Source organism: Trachypithecus francoisi, unplaced genomic scaffold, assembly GCF_009764315.1.
Source record: "Trachypithecus francoisi isolate TF-2019V2 unplaced genomic scaffold, Tfra_2.0 Lachesis_group16, whole genome shotgun sequence".
Lineage (NCBI taxonomy): Eukaryota > Metazoa > Chordata > Mammalia > Primates > Cercopithecidae > Trachypithecus > Trachypithecus francoisi.
The window spans coordinates 33,626,589-33,652,795 of NW_022681461.1; the positions used below are offsets into that span (position 1 = coordinate 33,626,589).

At 38.9% G+C, this 26,207-nt stretch overlaps 1 protein-coding gene across 5 annotated transcripts in view; it reads right to left on the minus strand.

Moving 5' to 3' along the window:
- The window catches only part of GLIS3 (GLIS family zinc finger 3), a 499,006-nt gene that overhangs the window by 292,750 nt on the left and 180,049 nt on the right, over positions 1–26,207 (minus strand). For all 5 annotated transcript variants that reach the window (XM_033237228.1, XM_033237227.1, XM_033237231.1 and 2 more), the window contains one exon: positions 19,397–20,513. In XM_033237228.1, the coding sequence (XP_033093119.1) occupies positions 19,397–20,513 (1,117 nt within the window). The remainder of the gene's footprint in view (positions 1–19,396; positions 20,514–26,207) is intronic.

Sequence of the window (26,207 nt, forward strand, 5' to 3'; positions counted from 1 at the left end):
ACGCTGTGTAACAGAAACAGAACAAACGGCTACTTAACAAACGGCTTCATCAACTAACCCTCACCCCCGAAGAAAGCAACCAATAGGTCTGGCAGCAGAATCCAGTAAACATATTACCCTGAGAGAGAAATTGGATGTGAACTAAGGCCTCTGCAGCATTTCTTTCTCCCAACTATGTATCCTACAACTGTGCCTTAGAACCATCAGTGTAGTTCTAAAAACGTAATCTCAAATTTATCAAAATATTCTGCCTCATCCTTTGCTGTAATGTCATACTTCTTTACCTTTTTACTTTCTGTTTATAGTACAAAGTTATGATCAAAATGGAGATGTAAAATTCCAAGGATCATGATTTAAACAAAAATATACTCTTGAATTAATTTTCCCTAGAAACTTACTCATTTGTTCACCCCAAATTAGTTCTCATGTACTGCCAACAGACAAAAACCTGCATGCAGAGCTCAAAAAGTAAGAGATACTCACATCCAGGTCTCAATGTGCTGATCCCAAAATTCCCAGTAGTCAGCTTCAGAAAACACATACTACAAGTAAGTCTGAAGCCCTGATGAATAACAGACCAGAATGTGTCCCGAACACCATCCGGTTGACCCTTCCCACTGCCCTCAAGACAAAGTGCAACGTCCCACAGCACAGCTTACTGCGGTCACGACGGCAAGAAGGAATAAGAGGCGGGGGCACCTGCATCAGCCTCCAGGTGGCCAGCACAGAGGGAAGTCTGAATTAGATTCCTAGGGCTGTGGTGACAAAGCATCATAACCTTAAAATAACAGAAACGTGTCGTCTTTAATGGGTAGCTTAAAATAATAGAAATGTATCATCTCACAGGTCTGGAGACTCGAAGTCTGAAATCAAGGTGTGGGTCTGAAGACTCTGAAGGAAAATCGGTTCTATGCCTCTCTGCTAGCTTCTGGTGGTTTGCTGGCAATCTTTGGCTTGTAGATGCATCACTCCAACCCTTGCCTTCACCTTCACTTGGAGTTACCCCCCGTGCCTCTGTCTTTTCATATCACCTTCCCCCAATGCACACCTGTCTTTGTGTCCAACTTTCTCTTTTTATAAGAACAACAGTTGCACTGAACTAGGGCCTACCCTAATGAACGCATTTCAACTTGATTCCCTCTGTAAAGACCATGTTTTCACATAAAATCACATTCTGAGGTACTGGGGCGATGACTTCAACATACCTCTTTTAGGCGAATGTAATTCAACCCATAACAAAGTCCTCCTCCAAAATGGAGTTTGATTCTAAGTCCCTTCCAAACCTAATTTCTATTGGTTCCTGTTTTGCAGGATACAATAAGTTGCATATTAAGTAGGAAGAGAAATATATTTTAAAATGTCTACATTGTACTCATACCTCACCTCATTCCACAGAGAATTTAAATTGATTAAGATTTGTTTTCACCTTCAAATTCCTAATATTATTTTGGGTGAAAATGAAAAGATTTACATCATAACATAAAGATTTTGTCATCTGTTAAATAATTTTTTAACTTGGGCAATTCTCTCATGTAATTTCTCTGACTCTGAGTTTCCCAGCCTGTAAACTGGAAACAATTAGACCACCCATTCTGCCTCCCATACTGGATTTTGTAAGAATAAAATGACACATACTATAGAAGAATGTTTTGAAACGCAAAATTGTGTAACAATAAAAGGTCATGGTATTCTCAATCTGACATAGTTTTCTTTCTGTTATATATTGGTAAAAGAGTTCCTAGAACAGAAACCAGAACAGGTGGTGTAGTATGCAGGTACGAGGTTTACACTGGGAAGTCATTTCCCTTCCATCATAATTGGCCCTGCTCCCTGCCAGGGCTGAATTGTGAAGCCACACACTATCCTAGTCATTAACCTTACACCCTTACATGCATTTTAGTCCCAAGGAAAGAAGACAAATAACTTCTGGAAACATGAGAGAGAGTATTTGTATTTTTTAAATGGGGGTGTACAATAACATAGGATAAAAGACACCTGGATAATCAGGGAAAACAAAGGGGAAAAAAGCTCACTTCTCATACTCCTTGAAAATATGATTGAGAGATGTACAGTTTCTTGTATTAAGTAAAACCATACATTTTCTAGAATAACCAAATTCAAAAGGACAAAATTACATAATCTTAAACAGGATCAAACGATTCTGTGTCAAATTCTGAGGCCTTTTTTTAACCAAAGGAATAAACCAGTGGTGTCCCTTTCTTTTTAATTTAGCAGGACTCAGTTGGCTGTTTTTACAAGTAGTATTATAGAATTATTTAGTGTTCTAAGTGGTATAATATTGAGGTGGAGGACAAAGGAAAAAAACTAATTCTTGTAAGTCTCCCAAGTATAGAAAGCCATTTTACTCATCTGTGCTACCACTCTACAGTTTTAACTAACACTGGGGTAGAAACTGCCCCCCCAGATGGGATTCTATGTAATCTATGTGCATGGCACCCCTCCTGGAACATTGTACAATATCAAGGAACACATAAAATAAATGGCACCACTGGAGTTACGTAATGTAATAGCCACCCCTGGTGGGAATGGAGGAAGGAACTGGGATAGGGGGCCCTGCAAAACAACAGAGTATCAAATGAAGGAAACATAAATCACAGCAACTTCATGGAAGGCTGTGGGGGAACAGAAAAAAGTAATGACCAAGGAACCCAACAACCCTGCGTCCTGGTTCACAACCCAGTACGTACTGGTGTGTAACCTTACATAAAATCACTTGAGCTGTTTCCTCGCCTTAAAATGGAAATAAAAATTGCAACCATCTTTTCTACTGCAAAGGATTACTGTGAGAGTCCAATGAGATTATGTATGGGACAGTGCTTTGTAAACTTGACTTCAATGGAAGATGTTACTATCTGGGGTATAGTACAGCTTCCCTATAGTCTGTCTCAAACTATGAAACTCTTTTCTCTCTGGGGTCCAAAGTAAATGTCAAAGTGCAGCTGCTCTTACTTAATTCTTGTTCTTTCATGAGCATAGTGGGATATTTGTTATTCTGTATAAACCACATAAAGCTGTTATCATCTGTCAGTGTCGATTATTGCTACTAGTTGTTCTAAATAAAATATCCCCAAACTCAGTCTAGATTCAAGTCTCCTGGGTGGAACACGTTAGCTAAACAATCTTATAATTTAGAAATTATTTTTCTAGGGTAATACATGTAACTACCAATAATTATACCTACTATTTTCCTGATTAAGATTCAGAAAGCTGTTTGTTTTTAAACTGTTTCCAATTAGCTGGTTTCAAAAAAAAGTTTAATCTTATAAGCACTGCCGGCTTGACACAGTTGTAGATCTCAAGCTTCTTTTTGGCTTTTCTTATCAAAGTTGGGTCATGATGGAAAGATAACTCTTTCCTGTTAGTGAGTCACTATATCTCATGCCACTTTGCACCAAAAGCGCACCCTTTCCACAACTTATTCCAATCAGAAGAATGAACTAGGTTTCACTTCTAGAACAAAGTGGCAGAGCATCCAAGGACACAGATGCTGTAAAACTGCAAACTTAAACCACGAATTTTCTGTATATTTTCAGTATATTACTGTTTTAATATCAATGTTGAAATGGATGAGCAACTGATCATCTATAAGGATTATTCTCCATCTAAGCCTAGAAATCTGGCTTAAAATACGCACTACTTCTGCCCCAGGGTTTCTCCACCAGAAGAAGATAAATTCTAGACACAACAATTATTCTAAGACAATTCTCCATTTATATTAGTATTTCTATAAGAAAACCTCAGTGTCAACTAAGTACTTGGAACAGTTCACATTCCTTCCTGCTATAATTCTGGAAGCATAAAGGATTACTTCCCCCATCAACTAGCCATCAGAAGCTGCAGAGGTCATAGCTGGGGTCCTTGTGAGGCTAGGGAAGCGGCTAAGCGAAGTTGTTTCTTAAGCCAAGTATCTGTATTTCAGGCACTGATTGAAATCTCAGAATAACGGCCCTGTCTCTACAATAAATAAGGCATATAAATTCTTGTTCCTGTCACCCAGTGTTTCTCAACCAGGGGCAGTTTTTTCCCACAGGAGACATATAGCAATGCCTGAAGACATGTTTGTCACTACTGAGGGTACAGAAGTAGTGGCATCTGGTAGTTAGAGGCCCGGGATGCAGCCGAACAACCGACAATACCCAACAGAGCCCTTCATCAACAAAAACCCAGTCCAAATGTCCAAAATGTCAATAGTGTTGAGCTTACAAAGCACTGCCCTAACTAGTAGGATAGTATATCTCACTAGAGAATATAAGACAGTCCTCAAATAAATCTCTAGTCCCTCAGACATAGTCTTAAATACTAAATGTCACTGCTTTTAAGCACCGAATATGCTTTTTTTCATAGTCACTGGATGGAAAACACACACAAACAAACACACACACATAAGCCTTTCAAACACTGTTGCAAACTCCATTTTCTTTTCTATGTCATCCTTAAGAGCTTTACATAGAAGGAAAAGACAGAGGAATAAGGAGGTGTTGGAAAGATAGGACACAATAGAAAGGACAAATACATGTAAAATGAAAAAAAAATCACTATCCTTTCTCTGTGTTTGGACATGACATAACACTCCGGTCAAATAAAAGAGGCATCCCACTGGAGCCAATGAAGTTTTATTGCTGTTTATAAGCCATAGACATGAACATCATAAAATTTTCCAAAAGTTAAAACACAAAGTTTTGTTCCCTAGCTATCATAATCACAGTAAACAAATTCAACGCCTAGTACACAAAAGGTTTTTCATTTAGCTGTTTCTATAGTAAGAAGAAATATAATTGTGTGATCTTGAAATTAAAATTATTTTTACAGACTCATTAGGCTTCACTGGTCAAGAACAGCACATGAGCCTTGAACATTTAGAATGTGAACCTGAGTACAACCCATAAGACCTTTCAGCCAGTAGCCATTTCATATTGTTTCTCATCAACACCATGGAGACATTACCAGAGCAGTCACTCTAAGGAGAAGTCAGCCAGGCAACTAAGAAGATGCATTCAGGGAATGCAAGATACCACCAAATTCACTGAGAGATTAACTTATTAAAAGATATAATCTTAGAATCTCACTGTTGGAAAAACAGAAAAAAACTACCAATTGCTATTTGAATCCTCTCAACACACACTGACCAAAAGGTCTTCCTGTCTGTTCCTGGACTCTGTCATCACCATGTCACCTGCATGGTAGAACTAACATAATACTGTTTTTCAGAGTGTCTGCTTACATACTGTTGAGGTCTGTAGGAACTAAGATGTATGGATACTGTTGTTAATGTTCCCCAATTTTAAGATCATAAGACCATGAGGGTGGAAATCAATATATTCTCTTGGAAGAGGTCCCCCTTGTTTTTTGTTTGCCTATATTCTGGCCTGGAAGCATAAACACAGGGATTTCAATGGCAGGCTCACTTGGAACAACCACTTCCATTCCACCTTGTTGCTTTCAATGGCCCCTTGCAATTCTCCTTGATACATCCAAGGTGGGGTCAGGGCAACACAACAACACAGGACGAAGGAGATACATGGTATTCGGGTGTTTGGTAAAGAGAAATTCACTCGTTCTTCTACCCCTCTCACCTTCCACCAACCTGCCCCTCAACCATGGAATACAAGGTAGGCACCAATGTTGTCATGACTCTACTTCTCATCTCACTTTATATTAGGTAAGTCAGTCTCATAATTTTAAATGTTATCTAGAAATAGGTGGTCCTAAAAATGGCATCAGTCTAGACTTCTCATCTGATCTCCAGATTCACCATTTGAATGTTTAAAAGGCTCCTCAAACTTAACAGTACAAAATCACCCTATCTGCTTCCTCCCTAAATCTCCTACGATCATCCCTATCTCAGTTAAAGATAACCCGCCTCCTTCCAGGTACATGAACCAGACCTTAAAGTCACCTCTGACACTTCTGTCTCTACACCTCATATTCAATTCAGGTCTAGCTACATATGTTTATATAGCTAGAATCCAACCAGCTATTCCAACTTCTACCACTGGATATTAAGAAGAAAGACCAGAGAGAAGGCTACCACAGTGCTCCCAATCCTAAGAGGTTTGGTCTTCCAACTTCTACTCCTTGTTCCCCATCAATCTATTCTCCACACAGCATTTAGGGATTCTATTAAAACATAAGTCAGACCCTATCACTCCTCTACTCAAAAGCATCCTTTCAGTGGGCTCCAAGGTCCTAAACAATCTAGCCCCCATTTTTCCATCACCATCACCGTCTCTTCTCTTCTTCCCCTTCACTCCTCTCCATCCACCCTGGACTCCTTGATGTTTCTAGAACACAATTGGCCAACACTCCTGCCTTGAGGCCTTTGTACTTGCTATTCTCTCTGCCTGGAACTTTCTTCCCCCAGGTATCTGCATTATTTATTATCTTCCCCCTCCAGAGTGTAAGCTCCAGGAGGATGGGAGTTAGGGGTCTGATCTGTTCCCTGCTGTATCCTCAGTGCTTAGAAGAGAGACTGGCATGAAATAGTTGCTTAATAAATAGTTAAATGAGTGAAATAGAGATAGTTGTCAGAGGACTTGCTGTTTTGCACCTGAAAGTCACATCTGGAGACCAAGAGAAAATGCACACCTATAATTAGAGGAGCAACTCAGTATTAAAATGTAAGCCAAATATTTAAAGATCTAAAATATTTATAAATGAAACAATTATGTTAATAACCTTAGAATTTTTCCATATAAAGACAATTTTCTTTTATTTCCTTTCCTCTTTTAAATTTTGTATCATTCCTATCTGAGTGAAAATGAGGGCAGAGACAAAACAAAGTGATTTAGAGATGGTCAGTAGAATGGTTTTTAGAAATGCATGAATTCTGTACTTAAGAATTTGAAATTGTCCCCCATTGCAGACACCTTCAATTAAGCCTATTCTAATCTTGGCTAAGTGAGAATCCAACTTCATAATTTCACTCCCAGGCACAGCTGTTTGACAAGTGCAGCAGGAGCCTGTCAAGACACTTGGCAGCATCATTCCTTTGGAACACAATGGACTTTTTTTTCCTTTTTGGCAACCCCTATTACTCACTGATGGTAATTAGCAAACCATCTTTGGAGGAAATGTATAATCAGGCAACTAAAAGTGCCTTTTATGAAACTCCTCCTTGAAAATAAACCATTGACACTGCAAATGGTCAATATGTACTCTTAATTTTAAACTAAATTGCCCATTGATTTACCAAGATCTATTTTCCTGACTCTGTAGTCTAGTGACATTCATTTTTTCCGAGGTTCTGAATTCATGAAAAGTGACAGTGACACAGTTGTTTATTTTGATTTACTATCTCAATAGAGTAAGCAATTAGAGTGATTTCTCCCTTATTCAGATTATATAGCTCTTTTCTTGACTGGTTCCATCATAAAGCCTCATTCTATGGGCACAGCACAAAACCAGAGTCACAATCTAAAGCTAGTCTTCCCAGGACACACAAAAGAACAGGATCGGGGTGACCTAAGCCATAAGAAGCTGGAGTCCTCACCAGCAGTGGGTCAATGCACTAGGCTGCTGGGGAAATACTTGCTACAGGGAGGGACAACTAGAGATAATTACAATAAACTCAATCCATGCCTCAAGAACCTGAATTCTTCCTACCTCAATTTATGATGCAGTTTGGGGCTTTCAGAAACAAACGGCACCTGTCCCACTTTCACACCTTTATAACAACTTGTATCCCAGCACACCTTCCACCAACACCTTAGACAAGTTTCGACAAGTGCTGCTGAATCACTTGAGATGGGCCAAAAGGTCAGGGCCCTGAAACTTTGTCAGCGTGATTATCTAAAGCCACTGGAAAGCACTCCATGTGTTTCAGGGAACACCTTTCATTGCACAAAAGCAGCTTTGTTTCTGTATACGTGACGCCTCCTAATTAGAATCAATGATTTTTTTTATTGTCGCTCCCGATAAGCTTGTTTGCCTAGCTTCATTTTCCTAAAACACTTTAAACGTTTCTAAGAAGGGCGAATGTCGGTAGAACACTGAGACAGGCCTTGACCCAGGGCTGTGGTATTGCATGATGTTTACAATTTGTCATCCTTGGGGGTAATTTTGTAAGCTTAAACACACTAAAGGACATATTATAAAGAGCCAGGCAATTTCATTTTGTTTGAATATATTTATGGAAATGGACCAAAAGTGTCCATAGAGGCACATTGTCATTTTTTCCTTGAGTGTGTGCCAGTTCATGACCAAAAGCAAGCATTCAGAGAATAGAAGAGCATTTATGACCACATTGTGTGTATCAAATAAGCTACTTTATGAACAGATGGGGAGTATTGTGTTTCAGGGTCTTAGTAAAATAGCCCTTCACACCAAATTTCTGTGCACAATGCTAGAACTCTCAGTGATTCATTTATAACCTTGCCCTTGATAATGAGCAGATCTCCCTTGAGGGTAAGTGCCTGTGGGACAAGAAGACATCACACATACTCATGGCTTAGAAAGATGACGAGCAGGGGGGAACTGTGCCCCAAGAACATGTAATTTGGACAAGGTGGGAAAATCTGAGTAATCCACTTGAGATAAGGAGCATTTCCCCAGCAGTGGTGATTGTATGGCAATGGAATCCTTGGAGAGTCAATAAGAAAAAAAAAATGGTTGGGCTGGGAAAGATTTAATAAGTTGAAAAGCAAGTTATAGGAGCCAGCAGTGGAAAGAAAAAAAAATAAATGGTCTTTAAAGTTCTTTGATGAGGCCAGGTCGCCACTCACGGAAAGCTCCAAGATCAAGATTGAAATGTGTTTTCTTTCCAAGAGATATAGAAAACAGGGGTGAGTCAGAGAAGAAGCAGGGGGCACTTTTAGTTCCTTGTGGCAGATACTATACTCTGTGTTCACCAATACTCTGTGTTTAAGTATCCTCCTAGACACACAGGAAGACCACTCTTTCCAACTGTCTTTGCAGTTAGTTGAGGTCATGTGACTGAGTGCTACCGAATGGGATAAGAAAAGTCAAGCCTGTCACTTCCATGCCTGGCTCCTAAAACCTCTCCACAATCCTCAACATCTTACCCTAGACTCAGATTGCAGAGCCATTAGATTGAAGCATCCTGAGTCACTATACAATCATAAAGAGTTAGCCACATTAGAACAAAAACAAGAAATAAACTCCTATCATAGCAAGCCACTGATATTTGGGTTAAATTATTTTAATGTATTCCAATAGTACTCCCTTCTTATCATTTGCCTTTTTAAATATCATGTTACTGCCCAAGAGTATCTTTCATCTCATTCCTAAGCAGAGTGATCTCAGAGACCATCAAGAGCAATGGAAAACTTAATTTGTTTTCAGATCGTAAGAACACAGGTTACCTAAAGAAAACACGTGGCCGGCATCATTTTCTGAGGAGCCAACGAGAATAAACTGTTCTTTTCTTTCCTATGAATTACACAAAACCATTTTATTTCTTTATTTTTAAATTTTTTATGGGAAATTTCAAATCTTCACACAGTGCAAATAACAGAATAATAAACCTCTATGTATCCGTCACCTAGCTTCAAATGTGTGTGTGTGTGTGTGTGTGTGCATGCATGTGTGCACATTTGAGGTCTACAGTAGGTTAATTATTGAGCCACGTGCTGTGGGTAGGATTCAAAGGTGAATAATTAATGATCTTTGAATATGTAGTAGGAAGAAGAGAGTCTGAATCTCAAATCCCAGAAATTACTTAGCTCTGAGGGTGATAGTGCGAATTAAAGTAATATAGTAGCTCAGAATTTGTGTAACATAGTCATTTTCTTTCATCTCCATTTCTCTGAACAAGTTTTTGGTCTAAGGAAAAGGTTTAATACTTTGTTTCTCGTTAAAATGTAGATATCCTTGGGAGAGCCAGCACACTGAATCTTTTCTCAGCTGTTCACCATTATATGTATGAATTTCTCTTTCCCGCAGTTCTTTCCCAAAAGCAAGTCTCAATTCGATGGAGAGGAAAATAAGGAGCAAGGCATGGGGCCTGTGAAGCAGCATGGAAACTCTGAGGGAAGAAGGCAGTAGGGTTCACCACAAATGAGATGAAAGACAAATTTCTATTTCAGAATTTTGGTTAAGGCCAAGTCCTCCATTTTCGCTTCATTACAACTGTTCTCCCAACCCCAAATCTATTCTGTTGGCTAATAAATCACCATTTGCTCTTCAGGGCAATTTTCATACTAGACACTGGGACTAGGGATGGGGAAAGAGAGTGACAAAAGAGAGTCAGCAGTAACAATATATCTCATCAAAAACACATGCAACAGGCCCAATATCCAGGCCCCTATTTAAAAATGAAAGCACTTTCAAACAAACATTCTAAAACACAGAAAAGAAAATTGTGTGGTGAGAGAAGCCTGAGAATCTGCCTCATAAATTTTAAAAGCAAGGATCCAGGACCAATCAGATGCCCTCTCTAGAACATTCTGAATGTCTGAGTCCACTGACCTGGGCCTTTGGCTGTGCTCTCCGGTCAACAGGCAAATGACTCTAAAACCTTGGGTGGCTCAAACCCAGGGGAGGGCTCGTGCTGCCAGAGAAAGAAGCTCAAGTAACAAAAGGCAAGTCTTCCTTTCATGCTGCCTTCCCCAGTCTAGAGAGACATGGCGTTCTATGGTGTTCAGGACTGAGTCACTGGGAACGGGTGCCATTTTGATGGGAATTGATTTAATTTGTTCTCCTCTAAACAGCTCAAGCATTTCACTCTGTTCTGTATTAATTCAGTCTGAGCAGAAAAAAAAAAAATTCCAAAGTAAATCTCAGCAGTGAAGGAAAAAAATATTGAAAAGGCTGACGAACTCAGCATAATGAGCACCAGTCCAAACCTTTGTTTAACAGTACAATACTTCACTCTCTTTACAGATTATAAAAGGAAATATTTAACTAATGGAAAGCTACTCATACTTAGGATAATGTATGCAGCCTCTGTCCACATCTTAATCATTCTACATAATTGATCAAATAACTCTGGTCTCTAGTCTTCCCCAGATTTTTAATTGTTTTCTTTAAAGTCCACAACAGAAAATGCTTTCATGCTAGTCTACATTGACGTATTTCCCTAGCTGATCACTTGGCGTAAGATAAACGTGTGTTTCATATGATAGCTGCCAAGGGATATGTTTTAATGAGGAATTAAACTATAAACTTTAAGAGATAATGGAGAAGGCCTGGGGAAGTCAAAGTTTCATTTCGCATCCACTGAAACACAGTGCTTGCTACCTCAGTGATGCTACCCTCCTAAGATATGTTTTATTGACTACATTTGCATTTATATTAACTAGGTTTCCAATTCTTAAAAATGATCCCTATTTGGTAGTATAAGTCCTTCATGACTCCTTCCAGCCTCACTTCCGCTACTACCTAGTCTTGGACCATCAAACTACTTGAGAATTGTGTCTTCCTCTGTGCTCTTTCATACTCCTGTGCTATTTCATACAGCGATGTGCAGACTTAAATGGCCTCCTTTCCTTTCTCTGTAAGAATTACTGTCTTCTTTCAGGATGCAGTTACCTCCTCTAACAAGCCTGCCCAATCTCTACAGGCATACTTGGGAGCTTCGTCACCTAGTTTTTCCATTAAAAGTTTGCATAGCCATATATCACAGCCCTTGTTTTACTGTTTACACAATTGTCACCCCAACAGATTGTGAGCTCCCAAAGGGGATGTCTCATTTATTTCTGTGCCCCCCAGAGAAGGTACATGGTTTGCACTCAGTGATCAAATGAATGAATGAACACACAATGAGTAAACACATCAGGACACATACTATTTGGGTAAGGTAACTATATACCCTAATTTTTTTCAGGACAATCCTGATTTAGACTGATGTTCCAGTGAGACAAACCCACTTTCACTCTCAAAAGTGTGCTGATTTGAAAAATAAAGTATATGCTCACCCTAATTTTAGAGCATTAGGGTATATATTTACCCAAGCATATTGTTCCTGCCTGCCCAGAAGCTGGTCATATCATGTTCTAATTTCTCAACAACTTTTTAAACTAATCATTTAAAAAATTATTCAAAATTCTCCTTCTAACAAATTAAGCATTCTCCCTACTCAAGCTCTGTACCTGTGGCCCAAGAAAATGAAAATAAATACTGTGCTGCAAAATAAAAACACATAGGTTTCATTCTACTTTCTCACCAAATTCCTATCTACACCACCCTCCTATATGAGTGATGACACCTATTAGACAGATTGGTCTCCCTTCTGGATGAAGGACACAGGCTTCCCAGAGTTAGAGTAGACGTAAAATCAAGTCTTCCCTACGCAGGCTCTGGGTTAACCAACCACAGATCCACTGTCCAGGGTTACAACAAGCATTGTCGTATTGATAGCTTAGAAGCCCTGACTCAGCAATTACAGTGGAAACTAATAAATTTGTCTGGAAAAAAAAATAAACATCTCTTTTCCAAATCATTCTACTCAGAACTTGAAGAAAACATTTCTGAAAGATCAAAGAAAATCAGATGACCTCTTCTTTTTGGAAAAATAAATGTGTTTGGTCTTTCACTCTACACATTCAAATTCTATCTGGACCCAAAAATGACAACACAACCACTCAAAGAAAAGGCAATCAAGAAATACTCCAAAGGTCACAAAGGGTGTTTCTAATATATTGCCAAACTAATTTTCCACACTGGTGCAGTCTGAAAGAACTGAGAAAACGTATTTTAGAATCTATATATGAACAAATCTCCAAAGGTTCGACATACATTCCCTTAATCAGATCACTTATGAAAAGATTTACATAATTCTTTCTAATTTTAAAGACATTATTTGAAGGCATGAAATTAGAGAAAAATCACAAAACAAATATGAACTAAAAGGAACATTAACCATCGTGTAGTTAATGATTTTGTTTAATGAGGATAAAGCCTCAAATATTTAACCTCTTAGGGTTGCTCTCATTATCTATTGTTTTTCATTAATCCTAGAATCACAGGGCAAAGAAACATAAACCACGATTAGCTTTGAAATGTTTGCCCAAATCTGCTATGAATTTATTTTCAGGACAAAGTTCATGAAAGGTCAGTTCCCCAGGTAAACTGAATTAAATGCTTTCTAAAGGGAAACCAAATTAAACCTTTAACCAAATGGCAGGTTTCTAAACTGTGTTTTGGGATATGAAATCCGATTTGACAGATGCCTTATAGACTGTGGTCAATGCCCCATCTAATGAGGATTTCTGTGGTTTCGTTTTTACCTACACCAAGGGATTTGTAATTTATGGTGACATATATGTGTCTACAGTATGTTGAACATGTGCTTACATAGATAAATATGTTTGTATCTCTTACATAAAATTGTGGGGAAAGAAATCTTAAGACTTGGTTTTATTTTTTAAATCATGGAGTTTGCTTTTAATATCTGACAGACCGATGCCTTGTGGGATATGACTTGGAAGCTACACTCACTCTGATCTTTACCAGATGTTCACTGGTGGTGTTTCAACCTCAAGAGACAAAGAGGATATTAATGTTAATTTTATTTATTTAATCACATCAGGCAGATTTGATAGAAGAGAAAATTCAATATTTTGGTAATTTACCAACTCTTCAGAAATGTCCATAGTAGCAAAAGTGTTTTGAAGATCATTTTCTATTAAAAGCTGAAAGTTTGCATTGTGTTTGGAAGAGAGAATACTCTATCTTACCTTTAAAAATGGGAACAGTGTGACAAATTTGTCAGCTCCACTGCTAAATGAAGGAGGCAAGGAGGTGGTGACAATGTATACATGGTTCAGTGCAAGACTCCTCCCAAACTTTGACTAATAATTGTAAAGAAAGAGACTCTGAACGTGAAATGGACACTCAGTTGAAAGCCTTCTGACACTACCAATCACTCTAATATCTTATCTTGTCTCTGAATTTTATTACAAGAGAACATTAAACTACCCTAATCATTGTCAGGCCATTGATAATAATGTAGAGATTACTGTCAGGCCATTGAGAATAAGTAGACATGCACTCTCTACTAAACACTGCATCCCTGCATCTTAACAGAAGTAACAGGGTAGGCTTTTATTTATCTAGCACTAATGTCAGAACTGGAAAACTTTTACAATACTGGTTCTCAACCTTGAGTGCTCATTAGAATCACCTTGGAAGCTGCATCCCAGGTCAACTACATCACAAATTTTGAAGATGGGACCCAAGTAGGGGTACTTTGTAAAACTCCCCAGATGATTCCAGTGTCAGCCAGGGTTAAGAACTGCAGCCTCAGAAGCTCTAAGTATGGAACAGCTAAATAACGTTAACAGTCTTGGAAAAATCAATTTCTCTGGGTTTTGTTCTCATCTAAAAAAAATGATATGGGTGGGAAGAAATTGGAATGTGATAGTAATTGGCTTTCATTTATTTTTAGATAAAAATATATCCTTATAGCTATGAAATAGTTCAAATAGGCAGTAAAGTATACCAAATATTATAACAGACACCTATGATACCTATATTACCACCATCAAGTTAAAATAACAATATTTTGCCATATCTGTTTCAATTCTCTCTCTGGAAAAAAAGAGTAAAATCCTCACATCCCATCTCTTTCTATTTCTTTCCTTTTGAGAGGTATCCACTATCCTAAAGTTACTAATTACCCTGCCCACATGATTTTACTGTTTAATCACATAATTATTTATCTGTTGTATAATATTGCCCAGTTTGTGTTTAAATATACATAAATTGTATTAATACCATATACACCCTTGTACACATATTTTTTTCACTCAACATTGTTCTTTGAAATGTATCCATGTTAATAGATATATATGTAATATATGTATGCGTATTTTAATTTTAAACTCCTTCATAATATTTCATTAGGAATAAGCCACAGTTTATTGACTTATCTATGGACAGTTATGTTATTTACACTTTTTTTGAGAGACAAAAGCAATAAACACCTTTTTTCATGTCTCCTTGCCACTATATACAAAAGTTTCTCTAGGGTAGGCACCTTGACACAGTTTTATTGGATAGACTCATCTTCAACATGACTAGGTATTACCAAATTGATCTCCAAAGTGGTTACACCAATTTACTCTCTCCAACAATGTTAAAGTATATCCACTTCTCCATACCCTTACTGATACTTGGTATTATGATAATTTATTCATTGTTGCCAATATGAGGATTATGAAGTGGGGATTAAGAATTATGCCTAGATGATATCTTCCTAAGGTCCTTCTGGTCATAGACCACATCAATACCAAGTCTTATCAAAATAAAAGTGGATATGAAAAAGCTCTTCCACAGCTTACAATGAATTTACATTTCCTCAAGACATGTCTTACGAGGCCAAAGCTGGCCTGTGAACCCATACATCAGGCCATAAAAGAGGAATGGGGACATGGTTCCAGCTCTGTATTTATTTTCTTGAAATCATAATCCAATGTTACTTAAAAAGCACCACTGCCCAATATTCAAGCCAAAGCAAATACTCTGGATTTTGCCAGGCAAAATGCCTGTGGAGAAATGAGTCAATTCATACAAAATTCAAAACTGGTCTTTGGTCAGTGACATTTTCATGAAAATCCGTGGGTGGGTAAAAGTTTTGAAAAATTCCTTTTTGCCATTGGATAAAATTCATCCAGGAAAAATAAAATTTAAGTGGAGACCCACATTCCCCCTAATTCCCTTATCAGCACTTCCTAACCTGCTAGCACAACTGCTTTCAATCACATGTGAAGGCAAGTCATCCCTATTTCTGATCCTAGCAACAGAACCCTGTGTCCCTCTACTCACTCTGCCCCAGATAGGCAGACAGGCTTTCTCATGAGAAGCACCAACAGACAGAGCATGCCTAAGCTCATTCAGAACACACTCACTGGGCACGTTACCCAGCCACCTCATGCTCTTCAACTTAATAGCAAAAAGATCTACAGTAAAAACATTCTCAGGGTGCACTCTGTTGGAACCATTTAACATGGATACTGTTAGGGATGATTAGTGTACATCTACGGTTTGGGGTTACACTTCATGTTGTCCTTTTAGGAACATGAAACAGGGATTTGGGAAAGGGACAAATTCAGAGACTCCATGACTTGTTCTGACCTGTGACCTTACCATCTCAGAAAAACTTAATAGAATTCCACAGTTATAGCTGACAATGCTCAAATAATTTGATAATTCTGAGATTTACCAAGGTTGCAGTTGGTCTAAGCTCAGGAAGGTCAAAATAGAGAGATTTAGCACCTAGAAATTACTATAGTTAATAGATAGCAGTGAATGGAGTCAGGTATTTTTAAAAGTAATATTGGCATATCCTGGTTTCTGACTAGCTGAGGTCTGCCTGCCTGTCTACAGAAGTCTTTACTTCTCAAGCCCTTTGCCACTGGATGGGAATGTGTCTGCAATTGAGACCAGGCCTGGAAAGAGAGCAGCTGGTTGGGTTTTCCACAGAAGCAATAAGAAAGAGATCTACAGAAGGGTGGAGTTGGGGGGGAAGGAAAAGAACCCATTCTCTTCTTCCAGTAAGTTAACCAAATAATAAATTCACAGCCCTCCCCCAGTTCTGCCACCCAGAATCCTGAATGATGTGAATCCCAGGGTTCTGATAAATCCAGGGAGTCATGGTCAGAGATTCTGAGAATGTGTTCTCTCATGCATGACACGGAATTTGGCATGAGGGAGGATACCAGTGGCAGCCGCTTACTGTAAGCAAGTCATCACTGAGTTAGCCCTCTCACACACCCCTATTTTACCATAACTTCCAGAAGCTCTTTGTGCTGCTTGTAGTCATGGTCACCAAACACAATGTGGTCATCATTTCTTTCTTGGGTCAATAAGCTAAGCAAGTGAAAATGACTAACTCTAACTATAATACACAGAAAATAGCAGTTAAACATACGTAAAACAAAAAATGGCCTGGGTCTTACAATTTAGACTGCTCCTAGCCCTGCAGTGTATGACAAGCCACAAAAACCAAAGATCACTTCACATCTGCAAAAGAAGAATGTGGCCATTTTACTTGGCAAAGATCTTGAGCTTTGAGTCAACTACCATCAGATTTTAAATCAGTAGGAGATGAAACATTTTAGTTGTAACAGTTGTATGTGTCTGGACTCCAAGACTATAAATACGTGTTTTGCAAAAGGCAGAAAAATACATTTTTTCCAGGTGTATATCTACTTTTAAAACCAGGGTATTCTATCCTTGGATTACAACTTAAGAAGACTGCTACATTTTCACAGCAAAATTAATTGCTGCCAGTAGGCTATCACCCTACAAATCAAGCAGATGACATGTAGCAACATAACAGTTTTCAGAAGACATACTGCCCATAATATGTATGTTTTAGAAGAAAATCAAGGCTTCCTGCTAAAAATATATAGCCCCAGAACTAGAATTGCAGCATTAGTCAGCTCCTAAGAAACACTGTTTATTATTTGCACTATTACATGTGTAAATAAATGCTTTGTGGTCCTAGATTCAATACACTGTTAAATCACCAATCTGAATTTTATAAAGATTCCATCTAGAAGTGGGGAGTGGGCAGATCAGAGGTAGAGAAATTATCTCCCATACATCCTTAACAATACAATGAGAAGCTATGCATAAGCCTGCAAACATTAACCTATCAGCTTATTATTTCACTGAACTATTTCTATTTTTGATGTTCATCATGCACTTCAGCAAAAGTCAACTTTATAAAGTTATATGTCTTTGCAAAGCCTGGGAACAGTAGGAAAATGGGGAAATCCTATTGCACAAAAATTAATTTTGCAATGCAAAAAATATTTTTCTGGATAATTCGAGCCTTTATGTTTATTTCAGTAAAGCCAAATCCAGTAAACTATTTTCAGCCAGGATTAGTCAGAACTAAAAGGTTGGACTGTTTTCCTTCAGAGGCTGAATGTCTTTCCTGCCTGCAATAGGCCGGTGTGTTCCAGAGTAAATGGATTTGCCTTCAATTGCTTGTCTCTTTCTGGCATTTTTAATGCAGAACCCTAGTGACAGAGTAAGGTTTTGCTGTCTGGAAAGTAATTATTCTTTTCACTCATATAACCTGGCATTCTTGCAAGGTATCAGCTTCAGGTTTTCCTTGAGAAAAATCACAATGTGGTGCATAATGTAGTGACAAGAAATGCAACTCCATTCCACAAGAAATTCTTAAAACTCTTTCAAAAATACCTACTGCTCAGTGAAAAAGTACTTTGAATACTTGCATTATAGCTATCACCTGTTTGGTTTGCTTTTACATGAATCAGAAACCTTGGCCAATCTATAATCAAACATACACATAGTCCAGATTCTTTTTCATCACTGACATACTACAGAAAGAAGGAACTCGGTCTGGGGAACCATAGTACAAATAAATTTCTGTTCAAATTGATTTATATATTTCACATATTTAGTGACCTGCACCATACTCAATATCCAGGGAATACATAGAAATCTTAGACTTTAACTCTAAATGAAATATTTCTGTCCATCTAAACTAATATAAAACATATGTTCTTCTTTTTGCAAGACTTAAGTGAGCTGTCCGAGATTGTGCAAAGCCATCCCATGATCCCAAGGGTGATGCCCTGCTTATAAACCCTGAGGGTTTCTGTGAGGTGTGAAATTGTTGTGAAATCATTTAAGAATCATATTATTCAAAAATAGTACATTTTGCCAAGAAACAGAGAGAGTTCCAGGATGGATGTTGTGAACGGCAGAGGCAAGGAAGAAAGAGACATCAGGCCCACTTCCCTCAGCACCAAAGGCTTCCCTGCTCTTTCTCCTCATACCGCTCTACAAAATTGCCTCTTAAAATTAGTCAAGATCCTGCAAGATTCTGCTCCTGTGTATCCCTTGGGTGATTTTATGCCGACTATAAATCATTAGCTAGTCTCTCAACCCTGGAAGGTACAGAGTGCAGGCATGTGGATGCATGCCAGAACACTTTTACTAGCCAAGTTGCTAAATGGTGAGTTCCTTTTCAAATACCAAAACCACTCTTCTCCCCATCCCAGTTCTAGCCGGTTATTGGAGGGAAGGAAAAGTCACCGAATATTTGCTTTGGAAAAGAACTAAAGCTTGCTGATGTGCAATCTGTGTCCTTCTGCTCTTGCACATCCATCTACATTAAGGAAATTCATAGTTGGTACCTGTCTGGCATCTCCTTTCCAAGATTTTACACAGTGTGGCAGACTGATCACCTGCTGGGATGGATCATGTACCTTTGCAGGAGGAAATATAGAAATGGAGAGCCACTAATCATGGAATAAACCTTCCCCTTCCTCAAGCTGAAGAGGAACCCCATCTCATGGATACCTAGACCACCACGCATGCAAACTCCATACAAAAAGAAAAGGTCCTCTGTCCCATGGGCCGAGTTGGGAAAAAACACACGTATGCAAAGTAAGCCGGGCCTTCAAGAGAGGTCACCCCTTGCGCTTCGGAAACTCACCGTACACTTGTTGGGCTTCTCCCCGGAGTGGACTCTCATGTGGATCAGCAGTTTATAGCGGGCGTTGAAGGGCTTGTATCTTCGAGGGCAACCTGCCCAGAAGCAAGTGAAGTCCTCCCCTTTGCGCTGGTCGATGTGGACCTTCTCAATGTGCCGCACGAGCTCTTCCTGCTGGTCGTACAGGGCGCTGCAGTCGATCCAGCGGCAGCAGTGCTTGCCCCCGACGTCGTCCACCTCCCCGTCGTCGTCCAGGGCGGCCTGGGGCAAGGCCAGCTGCTGGGCGTGGGGCCCGAGCTCCGGGTGGTGAAGGTGCGGGTGGGCATGGTAAGGGGGTGGGGGACCTTGGGGAGGCGGCAGAGGAGGGAGAGGAGGCGCGGGGGGCAGGTCTAGGGTGCTGCCCGGGAACTCCTCTAGGCGTTCCGTCTTGAACAGGCCGGCCGGCTGGCTGTCGGGGCCCGGCAGGCCGTGCTGCACCACCATGTTGTTGACCAGGCCTGGCTGGAGGCCGCCATGCTCCAGCTGTTGCATGCGCTCGTACTCCAGGGCCCCGTCCTCGCCGTAGGCCGGCAGCGCCAGGCCTCCAGGGGTCACCAGCACGCCCTTCTGGCTGCTGGGCACCGGGCACGGCTGGGGAATGCAGCTGCCGCGCACGCCCAAGAAATGCCCGTAGACCTCTGGCTGCGGGGACATGTTGGCTGGGGAAGCCCTCGACCCATTGATGTAGGCTACCAAGGACGTGGGCGACGTGCGGATGATGGTATTGAAATCTATCCCGATGCCATCCGACAGCGGGGACAAGGACAGTGCTCTCTTCTTAGAGCGCGCCGAGTGGGACCTGGTGGATGAGTGCCGAGGACTAGGGTAAGGAGAGTGGCTATTTTCCATGCCAAAAAGGTAGGATGGCAATGAGTTAGAGACACTATTGCTGGACATGGATGTCCCGGGAGGAAGGCTACGGAGGTCCCCTAGATCAATGCCATTCTGAGAGCTGTGGTTGGCAGAAAGCGAAGGGAGGGCCCTGTAGCCGTGAGACCACTCCTGCTTCACGCTGGAGGCCGACTGACTTTCTGTCAGACTCAAAGTCGTGGACGCCAAAGACTCACGCGAGATAAGGGACCTGGAACAGCAGCCAGAAGGGAAGGAAAAAAAAAAAGATAAACATTTTAGCAGGATATGGATTGCTTAAGAGCTAAAAGAACACTGCATTGACAATCCCTTAAGTATTTCCCCTAATTACGTTCTGTGCTAAACACACATTCTTGGGCTAAGATAAAATCCAAGGCTTCTAGTTCCAGGTAAATAACATCTTACCAAGAAGAACAATAAAACCTAATGCTCACTGAAATAATGTAACAAAAGATCTATTGTTATAAATAATCTTAATACTTTAGTAATAAATAGTCCTTGCTTTATTTTTAAATAACTTTTTCAATATCGGGGAAAAATTAGAGACCTGGGAAAAATTACTGATACCTGTTAAAGCCAACCAAATAAGTACTTGTTAAGCACCTACTGTGTGCAGCATGTTATGACAGGCTTTTCAGGCAATACAAATCTAAATAGAATCCCAGGCTTCAAGTAAAATCCATTTGGGAAAGCAACATATAAACTCATGCTTTATTTGAAAAAAAGCAAACCCTCAAAGTCAAAGGGTTGTCCAGGGGACTTAATAATTTCACAATTTAGTTTCACTGATATTAAGGAATTATCCTGATTTTTTTAAAGATAGTAAATCACATTGCCAGTACTTAGTCACATCAAATCACCCCAGGAAAGAAAAAAATATAAAAAGCAGCTACAATATATAAAGGAGTAACTGATAACAAGTCATATCTGGAATTAATGCATTGGAGCCATGCAAGATTTAATCACACTTGCTAGCTGGGTTTTCTGTGAACTCTCGTCCTTAAATCCAAGCAGCTTTGGGCCAAGAGCAGATCATTCACTTTCTGTAGTTCACTTTTGCAACAATTCCTCTCCTATTCTTCTTACCCTTTAAAAAACACACCCTATGTCTCACAATATATTATCTGCATATCAAAATGGTTCATAATGTACCATTATGTGACCATACTGGTGTGACCACACTTAATGTACCATTAAGTGACCAAACTGGTCACTTTAAAATTCATTTTGTTTTACTGTGACATTGTAGCCTTGAAATAAAAATCACTTCTCAATCTTTTGGCTAATATCAAGTGTGAAAATAACTGAGGAGAAAAGATATGTCCCTTGGATGAAAATTTGCCACAGAGGCAAGACATAACACACTGTATTTCTTGACCAAGACATGGTATATATCAGAAGAACCTGGCTTATTATATGTACCTGCATTGACTTTCTACTGAGATCTTTTTTTCTAACAAAAAAGTTAATCACAACAAAACATTATATAAAACGTGTGTCTTCTCAAAACGAACACATTATTTCCAGCTGTTAAACATCAACCTGTCGCAAAGGAACTGAGGAAAAAGAGAAGCATTTTCATCCCACCTGTTCATCTCACTCTGTCACAAAATGGAAGCCACAAACACCATTTTGTATAAGCATGTGAAATTAGCAAGAAAAACATCTCAGCTCCAAAATGCACAGTACAAGGTGATAACACCATGATCAACGAGATGTTACCATCAAGTGAAGTGATGTTTACCAATGACAAACACAGCAGGAATGTACATCCAGTTGCCCTTGACATAGATTTTCCTCTTGTCCATATCCTTAAATTCAGGTTGTAGTCTTTTGCAAGCTCCAAAGTGGTTTTGGAATCATCTAGTTTTTAATTCCCCAAGGACACTTTTCAATTATTTTCCCAGCATACTTGCAGCATGTGGCTCTTCCTGCAGAGCTCAGCTGAAGGATCCTGGTGATTGGATGTCAAGGGCCTTTTGGTCTCTTCCCCAGCAAGATCCAGGAATTACTTTCGGACCCAAACTAAATTAGTAGTCCTGTCATATATAAGGCAGAGAAAACTGACTGCTTTACACCCAGAGGTTGAGAAGGTTCATAGAACATAAAGAACCAGAGCTTTGGCAGAGCTACATGCCTGAATGGATGCACATTCTCAGGTGCTACAATTGCCTGTCACTGTCATACTGGAGCATATTAGATTGTTAAGTCATGACTAACAGACAGAGTATGTTATCCACCTATATATACTTTGCTTGTAAAATTGTATTATTTAGTTTCAGGGCAGCCTATAGTGAAATGTTCATTTGCTCAATCGTTGAGAGATGATTCTCATTTCTCTCAAATTATACCTAAATATGGCTCAATTTAAATATGAGCATAAAGCCATGCAGGCACATTCTATAACTTCTTGGACATCTGAGTTTTCTAAGACAATTATCATATATTTTTCAGAAAGCAAATTTTATATTCTATTCATTAAAGTATTAATATGAACAGAGAACTCTCTTCTATCTCAAACACCTAATAAGAACAAAACTTCCCCAAATGGCCTTTGCCTAGCAGCCAGTCTCCCTCCTGTGTGATTACTCACATCTTTTAATCTTTCAAAGCTCTAATCCTTGACATCTCTCCCCAATACACTAGCTCCCAGTGAGAGTTCTCGTCCCAAAGAAGTTATATACTGTCTGCAACATGTCTTAAATGTAGCTAACTTCAGGCATCTGTGGGTGTTATATTCTTCAATAAATTTCAAAGTCTTTTTAACAGAAGGGATCGTTTTTATCTTCCCAGTGCCTACTAGAATGTTAGATACATACTAAGTAGTCAAAAAACTGTTGATTAGGAAAGTAAATAAATAATATAATGACAATGGAACATTATTTATAGCACTCATAAAGCATTTTCGCTATATATGATCTCATTTGATACAACCTGTCAGGTAAGTAAACTGGATTTTAAAAATAACTTTTATTTTACAAAGAATAAAACAGGGTTTGGGAAATTTCTACCAGTAACACACACACACACATACATACATACATACATACATACATACACCCCAAAGTTCTTAGAGAAATACAAGTGAAGCTGTGCTTGATAGGCAGTGACCTACTGGATGATACACATTCTCTGTTGTTTTCTTTACATTGTATCCCACATGTGACCCACAGTGCTCTGCTTAATTGAAAGACCTGATATAACAGGCTTAAAGTCACACAAGCTACGATGGGCACCCAAATTTTCTGTTCTTTTTGCAATAATATGTTGAATGAATGTGAATGGTTCCAAAGGGTTCTCGCCTCTAACTCCTGCTGCTATCCACACCAGGCGCACGGCAAAGAAAGTGACAGCTGTATCATCATTTGAGAGCAATCTCCATTTCCATATGCTCATCTGATCCTAATGATATTACTTCTGGTGACTGGTTAATTTGGAACTATATGTAAAAGGAAAGGAGATATATCTTGAACAAAATAAAACTAATAGGAAAACTCAGAAACCATCAGCAAAAATGATTAGGGTGGCTGGTCAAGCAAGAATTCAGTAACTTGTATGGGGCCATAAGAGCATGAGAGGCCTGATGACCATGTTAGATGTTTACTTCAATGCCAAGCTGAAAATAAATTCTAATAGATCACATGGAGAATTCCTCAAAAGAAAAGATATATTTCCTATATATGTAGATCATGAAAAAGATGGCCAGTCGTAGTCTATCTGGAAATTCGTGTCTATGTGCCTCAGCAAATCCCCCAAAATAATTAGTACTGTATTTAAAGACAGGATGGCTTTATAAACTGTTACAATTTACAGAGAGCCTGGAGTGCATCCTCAGCCCCCTTAGCCTTCTCTCACCTTTGTGGATATACTCTCAAAGGAAATCACCCCCAAGAATTTCTGATTTAGGAAATAAAAATCTAAATACAGTGCCCTTTTGGATCTGGAATGACATTCTATGATGGCTGAACTTTGTCACTGACAAGCTAAACACCTGGACTTTCTGTGTCCTGGTTCCATTGGGTCTTAAACAGAAATATTTGCAGGTAGCTTATGAATATTTAATCATAAAATGCAGGATTATGATGCATGTGAAAACACTAGAAAAGCTAAGTATGCTACAAAACCCATGCAGGTAGCATCTGATCTCTTCTACTACTCAATGTTTGTTAAGACTGCTCTATGAAACTGCTGTATGATGTTATTATATCAGCACCTCAGCCTTGTCATTTTAGGGGAAATATATACAATGACCTCTGTATTCGAGTTTTGGCAATGCCTAAATCAAGAATGGCTCCTGGATCTTCAAGATGGTAAGATATAGTTTGCATTTATCATTAAGCACAGGTAATCAGAAATGGTTGGAAAATTAATCTAGGCAAATATACAGCATTAAGGCATGATTCTTATCATTGGATTAAATAGAATCAAACAAAGCTAAGGAAAAAGAGCTTTTCCCAAGATGAGCACACCCAAAAAACATACCCAACGGAGGTCAAAAGAAAAAATACAAACAGCCAATAAATCTATGAAACTTCATAGATTTATTTATGAAAACTTCAATATTGTCAATAATTAAGAATGCAAATTAAGATAAAATAACATTTTACAGATCAAACTGGCAAAGTTTCTAAACTAGCAAAAGTCCTAAAAATAATAATACCTACTAATGAATGGTGTCTTAGAAAACAGGCACTCTCTTATACTGCTGGTTAGTTTATAAATTGCTAGTGAGTTCCTGCAGTACAGTTTGAGAATATGTATAAAAAGCCTCAAAACTCTTTTAACACATTTTACTTTTAAGAATTTATTCTAATAATCAGAATTGTGCAACAGAAGATGTACAGAGCTGATCCACTAAAGCATTATTTATAATATTTAAAGAATGGGAAACAACTAAGTGCCAACTAACAAAAGACTGATTTTTAAAATTATAATTTTATTTATAAACTTTCTTTATAAAGTGGAATCCTGGACAGGAAGAAGCCATTATATGATGCTGAAAGAGGCTTTTATTATAAAAGCTTATAATTGTTAACTGGAAAAAGGTAATTAAAAACTATGTAGATTACTAGATCAATTTAGTGGAAAGGAAAGCCTATGTTTATTGTATATGTTTAAATATAGCTAGAAGGATGTATATCAAAATTCCACCCATGGTTGTCTCTGCAGATAGAATATAGGATGACTGTCATTTAGTGCTTGGTACTTTTCCATGTTTTCCACATTTTCTGCAGTGAATAAGAATTATATAATCAGGAAAAACAATACATTTTGCAGCTTTTCATAGGGCAGCATCTCTCAAACTGGACAGTTCATGCCTCCTTTTCCACTTCCATCCACTCCCAGCATGCCCCCAATGTATAAAACACTAAGTGGATTCTCTCCATCTTCTCTTTATCCCTAGTAAAATGTTGAACTTTGCCTCTTATTGAACTGTTGCCTGTTATTCTTTCTCTCCATTGATGAAATACACAAACCAAGGCTCACAAATAAATGCAACTATTCCAAATTGCTAAAAGTAAGTTCCATATTTCACCAAGCCAATTCCCAATTCCTGTTTCTTTGCTCATCCTGAAAAAAAAATTCCACAGAAGGACTCAAATAATAAATACATAGTCAAAAATACTTGTCAGTGAACCATTAAGGTGTTGTCTTTTAAGGTTATAAAATTATGCTAAGGAATCAAATATGCCAGAAAACAATGAGATAATGACCCCTCTCTGGCCGACCCATAAAAGGGACTGCATAAGATACATGGCTTAAGCAGTCTGTGCCCTGACTACTGTCAGTTTCACCATTAATTATGACTTCTGCCTTCAAGGCATAGGCTGGACTTGCCACAGAAAGGAAGCTGAAGGCTTCCCAATGACACCCACCGCATGAGCACAGTTCATTTTACATGCAG